Source organism: Calypte anna, chromosome 2 (genome assembly GCF_003957555.1).
Source record: "Calypte anna isolate BGI_N300 chromosome 2, bCalAnn1_v1.p, whole genome shotgun sequence".
Taxonomy (NCBI): Eukaryota; Metazoa; Chordata; class Aves; order Apodiformes; family Trochilidae; genus Calypte; species Calypte anna.
The window spans coordinates 16,635,459-16,652,945 of record NC_044245.1 but is presented as its reverse complement, the minus strand read 5'-3'; the positions used below and the strand labels follow the sequence as shown (position 1 = coordinate 16,652,945).

The following is a 17,487-nucleotide window of genomic DNA, read 5'->3' as shown; positions in this document are numbered from 1 at the left end:
AGTTGCCAATGCCCTTGAAGCTGGGTTTTAAAGAAGTTTTTGCACTTTTGTTAAATGTCTATAATTGTAGCTGAAAAGACACTGTAAGACTATAGGTACTCTTGTAATTTTGTGTCTTCTCTGACATTATGCTAATACAATAGATCTATTTAAGACTTTATGTTAACCTACAGGAAGCCAATAAGTCTCTGTCTCCTTGGAAAACATTTTTTTACAATCATTTGTAAGCTTTTACAGAAAAACAAGGTTATATATATGGTTTTTTGTTCACAAAGATATTATAAATTAAGGCCTAGATTTATACAGATATTTTACAATCTACATCTCATTCAAATTTTCTTTGGAATCCGGACAAATACGCCTCACGTATAAATATTTCAAAGAGTCTCCATGAAGCACTCCTTTCCTCAGAACGTGAAGAAATTATTCAAGAGATATTTTACAATCTTTCATGTGTAACTGATGTACCAAACAAAGGAGAGGTCAAAACTCTCCTGCCTATCTGGTTACACTGAAAAGCTTTCCCAATCAGGAAATGGATCCAATGCTTTTTTTTCTGCCAACAGCAGAATACTGTTTTGGAGAATCATTTCTTGGTACCTTTTTTCTAGAGGACTTATGCTTTAAAATATTAATTTGGAAGACTTCTCTGAATTCTATTTAAAGTTACCATGCAGTTTTAGTAGACTGGAAAGTCCTCTAAGGTGAGCATTGCTTGGCTGACCACATCTGGTGCCTTAGAAGTGCTGCCAGTTTTGTGAGCTGAGAGTGAAAGTGTTGGATCCTTTTTACTCTCCTGACCTTAAAAGCTTCCAATTCTTTGAGTGACAAACTCCCTAAAACTGGACACAGAATGTCAGGCTGGCTTCCAGGTTCTATTTCTTTCTCCTCTGTGCTAAGAGGCTTCTTACATGACCTGATATCTACGAAAAGTTTTTCTACATTTCCATTTCCATGGCTTTCAATAGGCTATAAATGTAATCTCCTGAAAAAAAAAAGGCACTACTGATCAAAAAAACAGTTCACATCAATAAATCAATAAATCAAAATGTCTACAAGTTGAGGTTTAATGCTGACAACAAGTGAAGGAGTTCTGAAGTTTCTGTGTTTTGTTAAAAATCTTCCTTTTTACTATGACTATTCTTGGCTTTTTTGGGCTACACCTGAACATTATGAAAAGATGTGGGACATCAGTAGCAGCAATGAAACCACATGTAGCTCCCAACTTGAGTTTCACCAGGAATTTTAGCAGACTGTCCCTAGAGCGAAGCCAGAAATTATTTGACAGGAAACTTCATAGTATGACTCACTCATAACTAATAAAACTCTGTGTTGGAAGTATTTGTACACATGCAGCCTAAGGTTTCAAAGTGTAGAGACACAAAATATTGGGGTAGATGTTCTCAGGCCAATATAGTGTCACTAAACTGAAGCAGAGAGAGAAAGGAAATAGGTGTTTATCTGGAAGGAACAAATAAGACACTAAAAGAGGACAGAGAGTAAAGAGAAGGAAATCCGATGGGAAGGAATAAAAGCAGTGACAAAGTGAAAAAAAAAAACAAAAAACAAAAAAACCAACCATAAGGCAACATGGAGCACACAGAGCAATGAGAAAAGAAGAAACACCAACTATATGTAGCATGGTAAGAAGTGAGAGGAAGTTGAAAAGAAAATAGTCATGGAACAGGGTCTTGAAACAACAATGAAGCAGGACCAGGACATAAATGGGGAAAATGAAATAGGAAACACAAATGCAGTTGAAGCTTAGGAAGTAGGTATTTTTATTCATTTTAGAAAGATTTCAGGGTAGCCAATATGCTATAACAATGCAAGCATTAAACACACTTTATTATTTTGTATGTATTTTAACAAATACATTTATATTCGGTTTTGGTGGCTTCACCTAAATTATAGTGTCATAAAACCAGTGTCATAGCAGGAACTTCCTCAAACTCTTTGGAAGAGTCTAGCACTAGATTAAAATGTTTAACTTTTGCTGACTTTCTTTCAACAGTATTTCCATCAAAGAATCTTATTTAAATGTTTCACAGTCTAAAATTATATCCAGCAGCTCTGTTCTAGATTCTTATCACAATGAAGTTATACTCTCCCTTAAACTCTGTTATACTCCAGTAAGCTTTTTTTTAAACTGTGATGTACAATGATTTGCATTACAGTAACTATACTAAACACTCCTGATATCTTAGTGATGAACAGCTTAAAGTAGCAATTGACAACTATACTGTTTGGCAGGTTTTCATCCCATAGGGTTTTGTAGATCAAACAATAGCTATACGTATGCTATACACAACATAAGGTGATCTAATTGAATCCTCTCATAACATCACCACATAACTATCTCTACCAAGCAAATTTGGATATTGAATGATAGTCTTGCAGTGAAAGACAGAGTAGGAGCTTACAAGATCCATTTTCCATTTTTGTCTCATCTGACTGACTCAAATGTCATTCAGCTTCAGTTTTCTTTAATTTCTCTGTGATAGCAGGAAGTGAGTATTTGTAAGGATGGAAGACTTCTGAACAAAGATGCTAATGTGCTAATTTCACTCTACAGGACTAGTTCCAGTTTTTATTTCACTCATAACTACCTGCAAGTGGGCAATCAAGTTTCAAATACGAACGCAGAAAAATACTGAGAAGAAATGCATGGTTAAGGTTGTGCAGCAATTATAACAAGCAAAAGAGTCCTGCTATTCATTTATCCCAAATGTTTGGTCTTCAAATGCAAGTGGTACAAAGCATTCATTCTTTTAGCCCGTTTAAATTATTTTGTTGGCAGAACACGATCTTCAGTTCACAGGACATTCATCTGCAGATAAACTGGGTTACATCTTGTTTTAATGAACACCGTTTGGCTGCAGTTAAATATTTCCTCTTTCTTGCTCGTACAATGCCAATCACATATGGTAAATCAAAATTGAAAGTAAAATGGGTTTTAAACCTTAGAAAAATTGTAAGATGATGACTTTGCCACAACAGTATTTACATTTAGCATCAAATAAACAGAACAAATGTATTTTCAAGGAAAAGAGGTCTCTGAACAGCTCTGCCTTATATGCTACGTACATATATATATTTATATGTAACAATGCACACAGGGTATGGATATACACATACACTGCACAAATTAAGAGAACTTACAGGCTATGCTAGTATAAAATATACATTTACCAGTAATTTTCATACCAGAAACAAAACAAACATAACGCAAGAATAAACATAATAATTGCTGTGAAAGCAAAGCTATGCTGAAAGAGTATAATGTCTTGGCTGATTATTGTGGTTTATAATTACTGCAGAACAGTAAGCCACTTGGTAGTTATGCAAATAAATTTGTTTTTTTTTAATCTCAAAAAATATTTGATCAATGTTTTACCTACAAATTAAAGAAAGCTACAAGTGCAAGAATAAGAATGTTTGTTGGCAGTGACTATTACAGTCAAAGCAGGAGTAGCACTTATGATCAAGCTAACAGACTTGGAACCATTAAACAAATGAATTCGTCCTTGTACTGCCTCATGTCACTCTTGGTTAGCTGGGATGCAGTGACAGGAAAACTCACAGAGCCAACTCTAGCTGCAAAGTAGCACACAAGCTAAGATGACCTAAAGCCAAGAATGCTGTTAAGTGTTAGCCAGAAGGTGAGCAGGTCTCTGCAGGATGACATCAGCAGTGGGTCACAAGCTCAGCCACACTGAAGCTGACAGCACACAGCCAGACACACCTCTACCTCCCTCTGCATCCTACTGACCTCCTCACACTCCACATCATCTACAGTGCAGTCCACTGACCCAGCAGGTAGAAGGTTAGTCCTATTCCCACAAACTCATGCATCTCTATTCCTTTACTTTCATTCCATTTTCCTATTTTCTATGCTGCTTTTCCTTTTTTTTTTTTTTTTTTTTTTTTTTTTTTTTTCCAGTATAATTTTCCCATAGTACTAGTGCTCTGCCTTTTGTTGAAAAGTCACTGCTAAGTATTGAGAAAAATGCTGGAAATGCTTGAGATTTGCTATCCATCTCTTCTGCACTAACTCAGAGATTGGAAAGTAACAGTTTTGACCTTATCCAGCAGGTCAGTGCATCCAAATGCTGCTTATCTTGTACTTCTAAAAATTATTAAATATTAATGTTGAACTTTCTGAGGCTTAATACCACTAGAAAAACCTGAAAGAGGTTAGAATTTATATTACTAATTTTTGTATTCACCATTTCAAAACCTTTAACAAAATGAATACATTACTGTGTAAGTGGAATCAAGAAACAAATGAACTAAAGTACAAGGAGTGTCTATAGTTGTGTTCTTGTGTAGTACTGTCAGATTTGTTAATTGAATAATTTCAAAGCCAATCCTGAGTGGGGTTTTACCTACTGAGGTTTATGGGCAGCTTTTGTGCATCTGTTTTTCCTTGCCTTTGCTGCAACACTTTTCCTTTGTCTTCAACAATGAAAATTTGTGTCTCTGATTTTCCTTTCATTTCTTTATTCCTACTTTTTCTGTGTCTTCCTCTCAAGGTAAAATCATCTGCTGTCTATGTATTATCAGTTTCCTGCCATATTGCTCCCAGATGCACTCAGATTATGCACCCTCTCCATCTGCAAATGAAGAGTGTGATATCACTTACCTTTTAATATGGAGTGCACACTGTTTTGCCCCCTCCTCCAGTCTACACATGCCATGTTCAAGGTTTTTCATTTTTACTGGTGTAATCTGAGAAAAATTCTGTTTCTTCTTTCAAGAAAACAGCTAAATGCTGGGAAAGGTGTCTTTACAGATATTTCAAAAAGTTAACTTTGCCTATTAAATTTGGCTATTAAAGTGAAACTACGAATTGGCATTTCCATTGTAAACTGATCCTTTTAATAATTTAGAACTAGGTTAGGGTTCTGGGTTTTTTTCAGTGCAAATAATTCTTGCTGAAAAAGTTCTGTGAAAGGCATCCTCTGCTTTCCTCAATATGTGTATTCAATACAAGCACCACCTGAAAAGCCCACTTTTTTTTACTCCAAATTTATGATATACATGTGTGTGCACAATTAACAACTTCATACAACTTGCCTTGCTATGCTAAAGAGTAAAAACCTAAAAATGGGAAACAGAAAGGATTCCCAAAAGTAGACCTTCAAAGTTTTGAGACATTACTTAAATATGAAAGGCAAATCCTGATGGATATTACTGTTACTGTAAATGCAGTTATTCACTCTGTTTCAGAGAGTTCTTTTTGTAGGAAGTTACAACAGTCCTTCCCAGTTTCAGAACCAACTTTAGAAGAGAGCGGGGAAAAAAAAAAGTTGTGGACTCATCTCCTAGGTCATAAGATTTTGACTAGTTTTTCATTTTTCAAGTAGAAGTACACTAGCCATCTTGGAAGCCCATCTAAGACACCAGAGTTCACTCACATTTTCTACATATCCAGGAAAATAGAACATTTCTCCTTGAGTCTCCCTACTGAAAACAAACACACGTACCCAGATTTCTTCCTTGTTACAAAACATGGGATCTGCTGAATGAGTTGACTGAACAGAGCAGGCCAGTACCCAGGGCTACTTACCATGCCTCAAGAAAGCTTCCTAGTGCAACGCCCAGTCCTGTCAGGAAAGGGGCTTTTATTAGCAGCTCTGTTGAAGTCAACAGGTTTTCATATTTGGGAATCTATAAAAATACCAGCTGACAAATTGCCCTTTTACTCCAAAATGCTCAGGAAATTCAGGTCATACAATTGGAGAGGATCAGTTGTGATAGCAAGCAACTTCTCAACACACAGCCGTTTCTGAAAGATCTACAGAACATCGGTTTCCCCACTGATGCTGGGGAACAAAAGCCCCACAAGTACCCTTCCAAACATTGGAGAACTGTGTATCAAGCTGAAGGGCTGAAATACAGGATTTAAAAAGGACCAAGATAATAAAAAAGCAATACTGATTTCCCCCCCTCTTTAACACAGCAATTCATTAAATAAAGCTTCAGAAGACAACAATCAGTGGCCCATACACCACAGTACAGAAGAGGGCTTAAAGAGTCACATCCAGTAGTCCTTTCCTATTTTTGTGCTTGGTCACATGAAAAAATCAGCCTAACTTCATGAAGATCATAAAGGCCTGGAGTTTCCCAGCTTACATGGAATCTCCTTGAGAAGTTAAAAAAGTGGAAGGTTTTCCTGAGAGCAATATTCTACATTTTTCTATAGCTGAATTCTGGTTCTTAAAATGTTATCTCTGTAATTGATCTGAATTCCATCCCAGCATTAGAAACATGTTTAGCGTTTGGACAAAGTGTTTGGATGAACCCTCTACTCAGAAGAGAACATCCCCTCTTCCAGATTTCCACTGGAAATCCGGACAGCAGAATGTTCTAAGAAATGGGGAGGAGAGAAAGTGACAAACTCGTATTACTCTGCAGTCTTCTCCCCCTTAAGATGCACTATAGCCTTCTAGATGGTATTTAGCTGGATCTTGCTTTTGTTTTTAAGTCTAAAAAATAATTATAATAGACATACTGCATGATCCTAAGGCTCTGTCATGTTTAAAGGGAAAGGGGAGGATAAGAGGAACTCTTCTTGTTTAAGCTAGTTAAGGCAAAGCCGGTGGAAATGGCAGAGAAAACAATACAATAACAGACATTATACTATGAGTCTTTGAGTTGTAATTTTGTCAATTCCCAGTAAAATTCAGGCTGCCTTTTTAGAAGGGTGAGATGCACCTTGTAAAACCTTTCATTTGAAGGTCATTAAAAAGATGCAGTTCATTACAAAACAAATCATGCAGATTTGCTGCAGCAGTTGCTTTACCTCTTGAAAAGTACCAGTGCCACCACATTAATTGAAGGCTCTTGTTGAGGGCATTATCAGATTAAAGAATAGTGGACAGAGAGAAAATAGCTATACCCTGAGATCAGACACTTTTCCAAAACTGGGGCAGGGCAACTTGACCTAGAACCTAGAAAAACAAGATATTTACTACAACCTGGAGGAGCTTCTTTGTTTCGATCATCTACATATTTTACAAAAACTACCATGCAATCATATATTGTAATTATAAAGCTAATCAAGGGCTTTGGAGTTAACAACAGCATTAGGACACACAACTAAATAGTGAAATGGAATGAGATAGGAAATAGGAGATAGGATTACTAGAAAACTAACAGTAATTGTTGAACTTCAGAACACAAAAGCCATAGCAAGGAGTTAGGAAAGTTGCAACAGAAAAAAAAAAGTATTTAGTCTTTCAATTAATGTTTGCCATAGTACACATACTTTTTGGTTTAATGTTAGACAGTGAAAGATGGCGGAATTTTTTTGACTACTTATTGAACATTTCTAGCTGAACTCAAAAGCGTGTCTGCATTTAAGATTTAGATCCTACTGAAGTTTGATAGTTTCTTACATTGTACTCACTTTGTTCTGAGACTGTACAACTGAAAGAAATAACAGGTCAAGTGAAATATGCAATGATACTTAAAACAGATGTTGATGTAAATTCCAGTGGAAAGAATATTTGTTTTGATGTATGTGCTTTCTTAGAGCTTATTTTTATTGTATTCTATAACTACTGTATTTAACAGAAGAGACTATCAAAAACAATTTTTTTAAAAAAACAGTGTGGTACTGTGAAAGTCTGTCAAAGAACTGAATGTCCCAACTTTTAAAAATCTGCACTGTTTCATAGGACGCAAAAAAATCAACAAAATGGGAGAGAAGAGACTATCCAACCTTTTATCTCACTTTAGAAAAAAATTTCACTTTATTAATGTAGTCCAAATTATATAAACTGTTGAGCTAATTCTGTACTATTTCAATAGGAAAAGAACACTCTTCAACCTTTGAAATGTTATATATCAAAACATTATTTTGGCCTGGTGCTTCGAAAACAAAGTCAGATGGTTGGGAAAAATTGTTAGCTGCTTTTGAAGGTTTTAATTTCAGCCTTATTTTTATTTCCCTACTTAGACAATGTGACCAAGATGCTATTGTGCCCAGGAGAAATGCATTCTGCATTCACAAGGCTGAAACAAACTATTTTATAAAGTCAGAGATCTGGAGTATGATTTCTGTTCCAAGTTAACAGACTTACATGATTTTCTGTTGGAAATTTTCAATGGCTGAATCTGCACTTCTGGTCTTCTTAGTGCAAATCTCCTATAAAATGGGAGGTGATGAGGGAAAGACACAAACTCCTCAGTTTTCACTGCAGGTTTGGGATTAATAAACACTTAACATCATGAAACTATTGCAAAATTTCCACAAGATTTTTTAAGAAATTAACTTAAAACAATGTGATCTATTCACAATCTAAAAAATTAAATCCTGACCCTCAAATTTTTGTAAGGTCTCCATAACCCGGTGCAGTTCTTATTCCTGCATAGTACATTAATGAGAATACAGATACTGATGTGCTATTTTCCATATGTTTTTTAATTTCAATCTGGATCACTGTTATTCTATCAGTTTTTGTCATTACTAATTCTAGCCAGACAAATAAAGAAATCCAAAGTATTTCAGCAACAGGTTACCAAATTCAGTTGACCTGTTGCAAATGCAGGTTTATCATATTTATTTAATTAATCTATGAGGATTACATATGACAGCTACTCTAACTTAACAACTCAGCAAATAATGTTTTCTTACTACAAAAAATAATGAAACTATGCTTCTCAATAGCTTACCTCTCCTGGAAATGCTTTGAAGGGATCAAGCCTGCTCTGGGATTGGCATCACCTTCGTGTCTGGCCTGCCACCAGGTTGCATCATCTTGGCTCATGATCTGAAGGATATCTCCTTTTCTGAAAGCAAGTCCAGCTTCTTTACAAGGAATTGCTTTATCCTCATTCGGATCATAATCAAATAGGGCTCTGATAAACATCTGAAACAAACCATGTTTTATCTTTAGAATCAAAATATTAAATGTATTTCCCTTATATTACTTTTAGTACTCAAAACCATTGAAATAAATACTGTCAAGCAATAAATATGTATGGCTATAAAACACCCTTATGGACATCTAACATCATAAGTTCATGCTAGAAAGTTAAATTCTTTGCTTCAGCAACCAAAGTCCTAGTGTAGTAAAGGCTCTATGATCCAAGGCTAAGAGTACTTAGCAAGTGAATAGTGTGCCCATATGGGGAGCAGAAGAGAAGATACTTTTGAACCAGTGGGCTACCAAGTGTCTCCTACCCTGTGCAAAAGAGAAGAACAGGTTCTTGCAGAAGACTGAAGATTACCTATGCCAACTTCACGCTGCAGAATTAGGGCTTAAGAACTATGTTATACCCACTTGTAAACCTAGAACGTGAAGTAAGTGAACAGTGCACTACACATTGTCACATCAGAAAAATTGAGTCCGGAGACACAAATCTAAGCAAATCACGCATATCCTCAGCAAAATAACTACTGCAATAGCTTCTGAAATAGTCTTGCCTACCTTGCCTTCCTTGACTGGCATTTCTTCTTTCACACTAGGTATGATTTTAAACGTAATTGCTCCTTGAGACTGAGCCTGGTGAACATTTGAAAAGAAAATTCACAGAGAATTAAGTTGTACATTTCAAAGAAACAATAAAAGGAAAAGAAATAAAAAATAATTTTAAAATATTCAAATATAATGAATCTATCCACTCCCAAGTTTGACAGCTTTACTCTACCACAATTTTCACTGCAAATGCACTGCACTGCTCAGTTTTATTTGCTTCACTGGTGGGAAGAGACACTGTTAAAACACTGGGACCTTCATGTTTCAGAGGTCCCACTTCTGCACTGAGAGCAAGAGTAAATGCTACAGCTACAGCTAAAATATATTCAGTATTAGAAGCAATCATTGAACTCCTGGTGCAGTTAGTGCACCCCTAGAAGACTCCAATTATAATTTCATTTAAAAAACAAACAAACAAACAAAACCAACAAGACCCCCAAGAAAACTATACAAAAATTCAAACAGGCTTGTACCATATTTGTAATATAAAACTACTGGGGGGGATTTATTCTTTTGGCAACTTTGAGAAGCTAGAAAAGAAACACATTTTTGACTAGACTACATCTACTAAATGGAAAAAAAGCCCTCCACTATAAATCTTAAAACAAGTTAGCCATCATCAACCACCTCATCCATTCCTCTTTCCCTATATCCCACTTCAAATGTGTCTGGCTGCATTTTACTTATTAACCAGGATATATTCCCACTGCCGCAGTGACATTTTGCTATTGAAGGAAGTGCTAATCAGCTGGAGCCTCTGCTACTATTGCATGCAGCTGACAAGTGTCATAAAACTAGGAGACTGCAACAGACAGCCAACAATTTAAGCAAAATGGAAACAGGCCTGTCCACTACCAATCAAGACATAGTTCTGCTGGCATGTCTGCAATCCAAGAGCTCACTGCTTGACAAGCACTGGCCAAGTTCTTATTTCACCAGCCATGGGACTGGAATCAATAATTCTGTTACTTCTGAAACAAGCTCTAACTACCTTTTGATGTTTATATGGTACCTCAAGGAGATAAATGGGGAAATTGTTCACACCTTTGTTAGTGCCATTGTGTTTCTAGAGATTTTTAAATATCAATTTTTGCAGGGAAATACGTTTCTCTAGGGAACACGAAACCACAAAGCAAATATGATTATCAGTGGGCTAATGCTTGATTGTTGAACCAAAACTGGGAGACAGTCACTCCATTCAGGAGGACAGCAAGGTATCTATGTATACAGAAATGCCTATGCCATGAATGAGCTGTCATGACCTTCATTGACTTCTCTGCTGTAAAAATAATGAATAATTCTGAAAAATCTAGAATACCTTATCTGTATAGTGCTCTGTGAGTAATTAAGCTGGCTCTAGTGATTCGTAGATAAGAGGAGTGCAAATATAATAACATAAATCAGTATACTGCAAATCAGTATTAAATGATCTTAATATACCAGTTAGCTTCTTCTATCAAGTACATGTTTTATGAATTGGTTTTCACATGGAGTTTTTGTGTTTATTAATTAATACATTTGAAGTAGTTTGAATTCAATATATCATGGTGTGTATTAAAAACTGTCAGCTATATATTCAAGTCTTCAACATTCCACAGCATAGTTATAGACATAGTGCTGTCATTGACTCTTTAAAAGTAATCTGTAATTGCATATAGTTAAAAAGATGTGGAAAATAATTCTTTAAAAGAAAGGAAATGGAGCTTTGTAAATGATAGCACTGGAAGAAAAGGCATTATTGAAGAATATACCTTTTTCTTAGAAATACACAAGAAATTTTAAATCTAATTACTTTTTCTTGACTCCTCTAAACTAATTTTAAAATGCTTTGTCTTTACCAAAATGTGTATTATTTCTTCTGGTTTTTTATCATCTACAGGAATCCCATTGACTTCCCTCAGTTCATCACCAACGTGAATAAGACCTACAGAAGGCAAAAAGGAGTTGTTATTACAATAGCTACATATTATATGAAAACTATCATTAGCATTCAGCTTTTTTCTCCCTTGTTCATTCCATGTGAGCTGTAACTTAAAAGCAGGGATGTACACTGAATGAGGCAGCTACTGGCCTCGCAGACAAGTTTGAGATGGTTTACTCACCTCCCTTCCTTTCTCTTAAAAATTAGTAACATTTTTCTATGACTTTTCCAGACTTTTATACATACTTTTGAAAACTGTGCCAATACTTTTTCTATTCATACTCTTTTCTTATTGCTACACAGCTGTGAGTACTGCAGAGATCACCAAGGCAGTGATGGCTAATTCGTGGCACAAATGCTTCTTAATGTAACAATACATATCCAGATATACTCCATTATCCCATCTAGGTGTGAAACACAGCTCTCCTAGATTTTCTTCAATGAAAAGAGGCACTTTAGAGTATAACTTGGGACCTCTTGCTTGAGTTCTTCCACACTTTTAACATCCCAGACTAAACAATTGCAATCAAGGATGTGCTGGCATTCTGAGAATTACCAGCTGAAACTCCAAATGAACTTACTTATATAAAATAATTCAGCCATCCTAAGTTCCTTCCTGTATCTGCAGGTTGCAATCTTGGCATACTCTATCATTTCTAAGTGGATGTCTTCAATTGGAAACAAACCATGTTATATCTTTAAAAACTCTGATTCTGCCAACTTTAAGATACTTGGTTGCAAGTCAACAGGGAACAAAAAAATCAGCATGAAATCTTTCACCAATATTGAAATACCATTTTGGAAAGCTGCCCAGCCCCCAGATACTTTTGTTTGTGATAATGATTTATTTTGTGGATGCAAAATGCTCACATTTTATCTCATCTTTTTCTGAGTTATAGAACTTGAATGGCTAGTGGTAAACAGCAACACCTTACCACTTCTATCTGCAGCTCCTCCACGCATTATCCTGGCCACCACAATTGCACCAGTATGTTCATCCCTTTTAATTGTAGCTCCCTTTAAAAAAAAAATTGGTTTATGTTGCCATAATTAGTTACACTAAAAAACAATTATTTGCTATGTAAAACTGCAAACAAGTTGACATTGTAGCAATGTATTAATAAGTCAGAAATAACATTTGCTCAGGAAAAGAATATACATAATATGTTGCTCTATTAGCATCTTATAAAAATGTGAATTCTTTTCTATTCAGAGGTGATTTATGCATGATACAATGATACAATTAGTTTACTTTCTCAACTTAATCAAATTTTTAACTGCAGCACACCTTGCTTGAGTCTGCAGCTAAAACTGTACTAAACAAATACAAAATGATAAATTGTTTTTCCTGAATTAAACAGGCCACACTACATACTGTGGGTAAAAAAATATTATCCATGTTTGTCATAGTCACACTTTACTCTCTGAACTGTCTGTGTACCCACTAATCATCGTTTTGCTTTACAGAACTACCAATAGACACTAATTTGAGAACTGCCCCTGCACGTTAGGGTTCACCTGGAATACCCACGGGACAGAAATGCAGAGGAGGGGAACATTTCCTGAGTTAGTCATGACTGCTTTCATACATTACACAAACACAGCAGTGAGGCATTTAGGTAAAATGACATCATGTAGTTAAATTTCCAGTCAACGGCTGTCTAGATGAGAAAAATGCCTTTGTAACTATAAGTGCAAGGGTGGACAGAAAAGAGTCACAAGGCGACGGGGAAGAGCAGGCAGCAGCAGGAGAGAAGGGAAGAGGAGGCAGAGCCACTGCCTAAGCTACAGCCCAGTCCTCTCAAGCAGTTGGGAAGGAGCAAAGGGGGAAACGATGGCCCTGCTCTGGCAAACAGAATCCACAGAATAATGAGGGGGATTTTAGCTAGGTAAGTTGCACTGTATAGTCACCTCCAAAAATCACCTCTTGGCCAACAGCTTTTGATCAGCACACAATTACCCTGCCATGTCAGTCCAGTTAGTTACCTGTGATAGCTCTGTGTTTATCCACAGAGCTGTTTAGGACTCTGGCAGATAAGTACATTTTCTGAAAATGTCCATAATCTTCACTAGTGAATGAGCAGTATTACTTCACCTCTGAGTCCAAGGCAGTGGTTAGAATTTCCTTCCATCAGAGAAATGTTGTGCTTGAAGTAAGGTACAGAATATGAAACTCCTTGAGTAATGATGTTGTTTTAGAACTGGTTTTCTGTACTTGTTTAGACTAAACACGAACATGTTTATCACTACTTCTATTTTTAAATGTTGCATAGACATCAATGAAATATGTACAAGTGAATAAAGAGGGGGGATTTTACTGCAGTTAACAACTTGACTGAACAAACAAACTTTCCTCTGCCTCTTAGATGGAAATGCAGAACAAAAAAACTCCAAAACATGGTTTTACTCTATGCAAGCTGCATTTGTTGCAAATAAGAGAAAAATTAGAACAGCCACCACATTATATTCTGTTTGGCTGAACTTTTACCAGTAGCCAGCACCCTGCAGCAAAGTAAGAGGTAAATTGGAATATTCAAAACTACACAAAAGCAAGTTTAAATTTATGGGGAAATTACTGAACATGAGTTAGCTCACTGTCAATAACTCTTCCAGGGCAAAATCAAAGTGAATGGGCAGACCCACAAAAAGCACTATTCGAGTTTATGTATTTTGCTGTATCTATAGCACACAAAGAAAAAAGGAGGTTCCTTAAATTCCCCTTCCCTCCCAAATCTAGAACACTTTAAAAAAATCAAACACAAGTGGATTTCTTTTTGAAAACCTGAAGAACTAAATTTCTGAAAAAGCAGCTTCACTTGCACTGCTGCCAGCCCTGCTTAAACTATGAGGTATATATAATCTGGCAAGAATTTCTCCTTACGAGATGTTCAGCTCCAGTACTTTCAGTTACACGTGCAGAGCAGCTCCTCATTTAGAGCTTTAAAAGAGGAAGAATGTTTGACTGGACATTGAGAGCCGGAAAATATTTTTAGTGTTGCTGGCCAAAAGTGTAAGCTACCCTAAATGAGACATACACGGATGTAATAGCATAGCTCAGCTTAAAATACATCTAAAGCAAAAACTAAGGAGTTTGGGAGCCATATGGTGATTAAACTGAGAAAATGTGTAAATCTGTACCATGCAAAAGCACTAAAAATAATACAGATTTCTTCAGCAAAGCTCTTTTCTACTGTATTTTGGGGTTGTTTTGGTTTTTTTTTTCCATTTTTAATGTAGTAACACTGGTGAGCATCATTCAGATTTTGTGAGTTTTATTAGTTCACCCATTTGTTAGTTCCAAAATATAAACATTATAAACATTTATTTTTAAAGAAAGGACCAACCTGTAAAATAAATTACTAATGAGAGTTCAAAACATCTTTAACAGTTTTTGCATACCTTTCTGTTAAACAAAAGTACATGCAGATGGTGAATACAAGTTAAGTACCTCAATAAGGCCTTATTTTAATTAATTCTCTATTGAAAATGCAAATAAAGGAAAACCAGTTACCTACCTAATATGGAAGAGTTATTTAAAAGGTGATGCCTATATACATTTAAGACTATGCACACTAAAGCTTTCACTACACCCAAATCAGTCCTACCTATAAAATCGTCAAGTGTAAGAAATGAGTTTTTTAAATCACCTTAATTCATCTCACCCAGATTCAGGTATGGAAATCAGGTGTCTAATTCAAGATAGGTGTCTAGGCTCCTCCTATAGTTAATGAAAAGAAATGGGCAGCTCTGGAGAATGAACCATCCTTTCACTAAGGCAGGCATCTTAAATAGATGTTATGGTTCATTCTCTCAAGTTCCCTATTTTTCTCTTGAATACAAAGACCACCTAAGATTAGTTTTCTAATGTGAAATGAATTTGTATGACAAACGATCAACCATCTTAACATGAAAAAACATCCTATTCAGAATAACTGAATGACAGCTGTCCCAAACCTGGAATATTATTTGAAAGCTGGAAGTAGTGAGAGACCAGGAACTGACCTCCTGATAGCATGGCTCTACATCTTGAATATCAGAAACACTAAGCAGGAACATGGTAGTGACTTAAAAAGCCCTGAAGATGTAGGTGTATAAACCCTCCAAGCTATCTGATAAAAAGCCTAATTACAGACAGGTGAATTTTGGACTAACTTTGAAGAGAGGTATTTCTACTTCTCTTCACACAAGGTTCAGAGCTCTTTTACACTACATGGCTGAGATAAAACCTCCCCAATTTCACCTCTCTTGAGCAATATACTGCTAGAATGGCATTTGCTAATAGTACATTCATGAAAAAAAAAACCAACCCAACAAAAAAAGACAACCTGTGAAAGGATTAACCAAAAGTTTAAATCATCTCTTCCAGAACAACTGGAAAAAAGTTCAGCACTGACTTTTGAACTGATGAAATCTGGCAAACAGAAGGCCCTCCCACAAACCATATGTTTCCTCCTCTTTTGAGAGGATGACTCCTGGGAACTCAGGCTTCATTAATATGTGATTAACACCAGTTCAGAACACCGGTGAGGTGCTTAACTCAGAGAAAAGCATGAACAAACAGAAGAGGAAATGTGGTGCTCTTTTATATTAAAGTGGTCACTAGATGTATTCCAAAGAAGTTAGGAGAGTGCCTAATTTGCTTCACAGAGACTACTGCTGAAAGTCATCCAAAGGAGATAGCCAATTCAAGAGCGTTCAGGCTGTGCAACTGATGTAAAACCTACTGCTCTGCAGAAAAACAATCTCTACTGTTTGTGTTCAGAGAATGAGTATATATCTGAGGTGAAAGAAAAGTTCAAAGATCTCAGTATCTTCAAGTCAAGAAACCGGACAATCTCCATCCTAGAAAATATATTGGTTCCTCCAATCTCAAGCTCAGTAGCAAGAATCTGGTTATAATGATGCAAAGTGAAATCAGACTTTTTGACTGGAGAATGGTGAATATATAAAACTGAACTACTCTGAAGAAAAAAAACATTAATAAGACATGGAAATAAACTGAAAGTGAAATTTTAAATAGTTTAGTAAACATTGATCTTATTCTTTCTTCAGTAAAGTAACTTCAGGAAGCATTAACAGTAGATTTATTAAATTCAGCATATACCATTCTTCTTTTATTCTGCAGTGCCATATTTTGGCAAGACCTTATCTGAATTACTATCCATGTTTCTTCTCACCCCTACTTTAAGGGGAAAAAAAATTATCTAGGGAAGACAGAAATAATAGGGCTTTTACCAATTGCAGTGCTAATGTCATAAATCACCAGAAATCTGACATTAATTTCTTTATTTTCAACAGCTAAAATGGAATGAAGGTGGGTTATGGAGGAAGAGAAGGAAACAATTCATTATTCTTCCAAGTCTTCCTGGAGAATAAGTAACATGCAAAACAGAATGCACCATGAGCTCTTCTCCAGCTAAAATAAGACATCAGGATAGCTGGGAATTTGGAAGGACTGCAAACACTCCTTTCCCATAAAGATAAGGTGCAATTTCAGAAATGTTGGTTGAAGTGCAGATTTTGGAAGTCATTCAGGCCAACCTCCTGCTCAGAGCAGGACTGACATCAATGTCAGATCCCATCACGCACTGCCTTACGCTATAGGTTGGAGCCTCCAAATCTCCAGTTAGTCTGCTCCAATGCAGGACTTCACACCTAATGAAATACCTCTGTAAATTCTCAGTCTAAACCCTCCCAGGGCTGAAACTTGTGGACAGCAACCTGTGTTTCAGCATCTTTCACTGCTGGGAAGAGCTTAACTGTATACTGTCTGAGTTCCCCACTCTCAAATATCTGTAGGCTGCAATTAGCTCCTGCCCTTTGCCTCTTCCTAGCCATACCTGTAAAACAGATTCCATTATAAGGCTGTTTTCATCTTGGTAAACAAATTAAGCAGTCTTAAACTGAAACAATAAGTTTTTTAGATGGCTACTGTCCTGTCTAGTAAAAGACAGTTCTAAAAAAACCCCTCTCTTACCTCCTTATCACAAGAATTGTGCTAAGTGTGGCTGCAACAGATTGAACTGGTTTTGGCTGGGATAGAATTAGTTTTCTTCATGGTAGCTCATGTGGTGGTAT

General features: G+C 36.2%; 1 protein-coding gene across 1 annotated transcript in view; it reads right to left on the bottom strand.

The window, feature by feature from the left end:
• MPP7 (membrane palmitoylated protein 7) overlaps positions 1 to 17,487 on the bottom strand; it is a 141,711-nt gene that overhangs the window by 25,617 nt on the left and 98,607 nt on the right. Inside the window, exons 7-11 of the mRNA XM_030445582.1 lie at positions 12,345 to 12,426; positions 11,327 to 11,412; positions 9,441 to 9,515; positions 8,683 to 8,879; positions 8,091 to 8,155 (exon numbers count right to left, since the gene is read on the bottom strand). Of these exons, the coding sequence (XP_030301442.1) occupies positions 8,091 to 8,155; positions 8,683 to 8,879; positions 9,441 to 9,515; positions 11,327 to 11,412; positions 12,345 to 12,426 (505 nt within the window). The remainder of the gene's footprint in view (positions 1 to 8,090; positions 8,156 to 8,682; positions 8,880 to 9,440; positions 9,516 to 11,326; positions 11,413 to 12,344; positions 12,427 to 17,487) is intronic.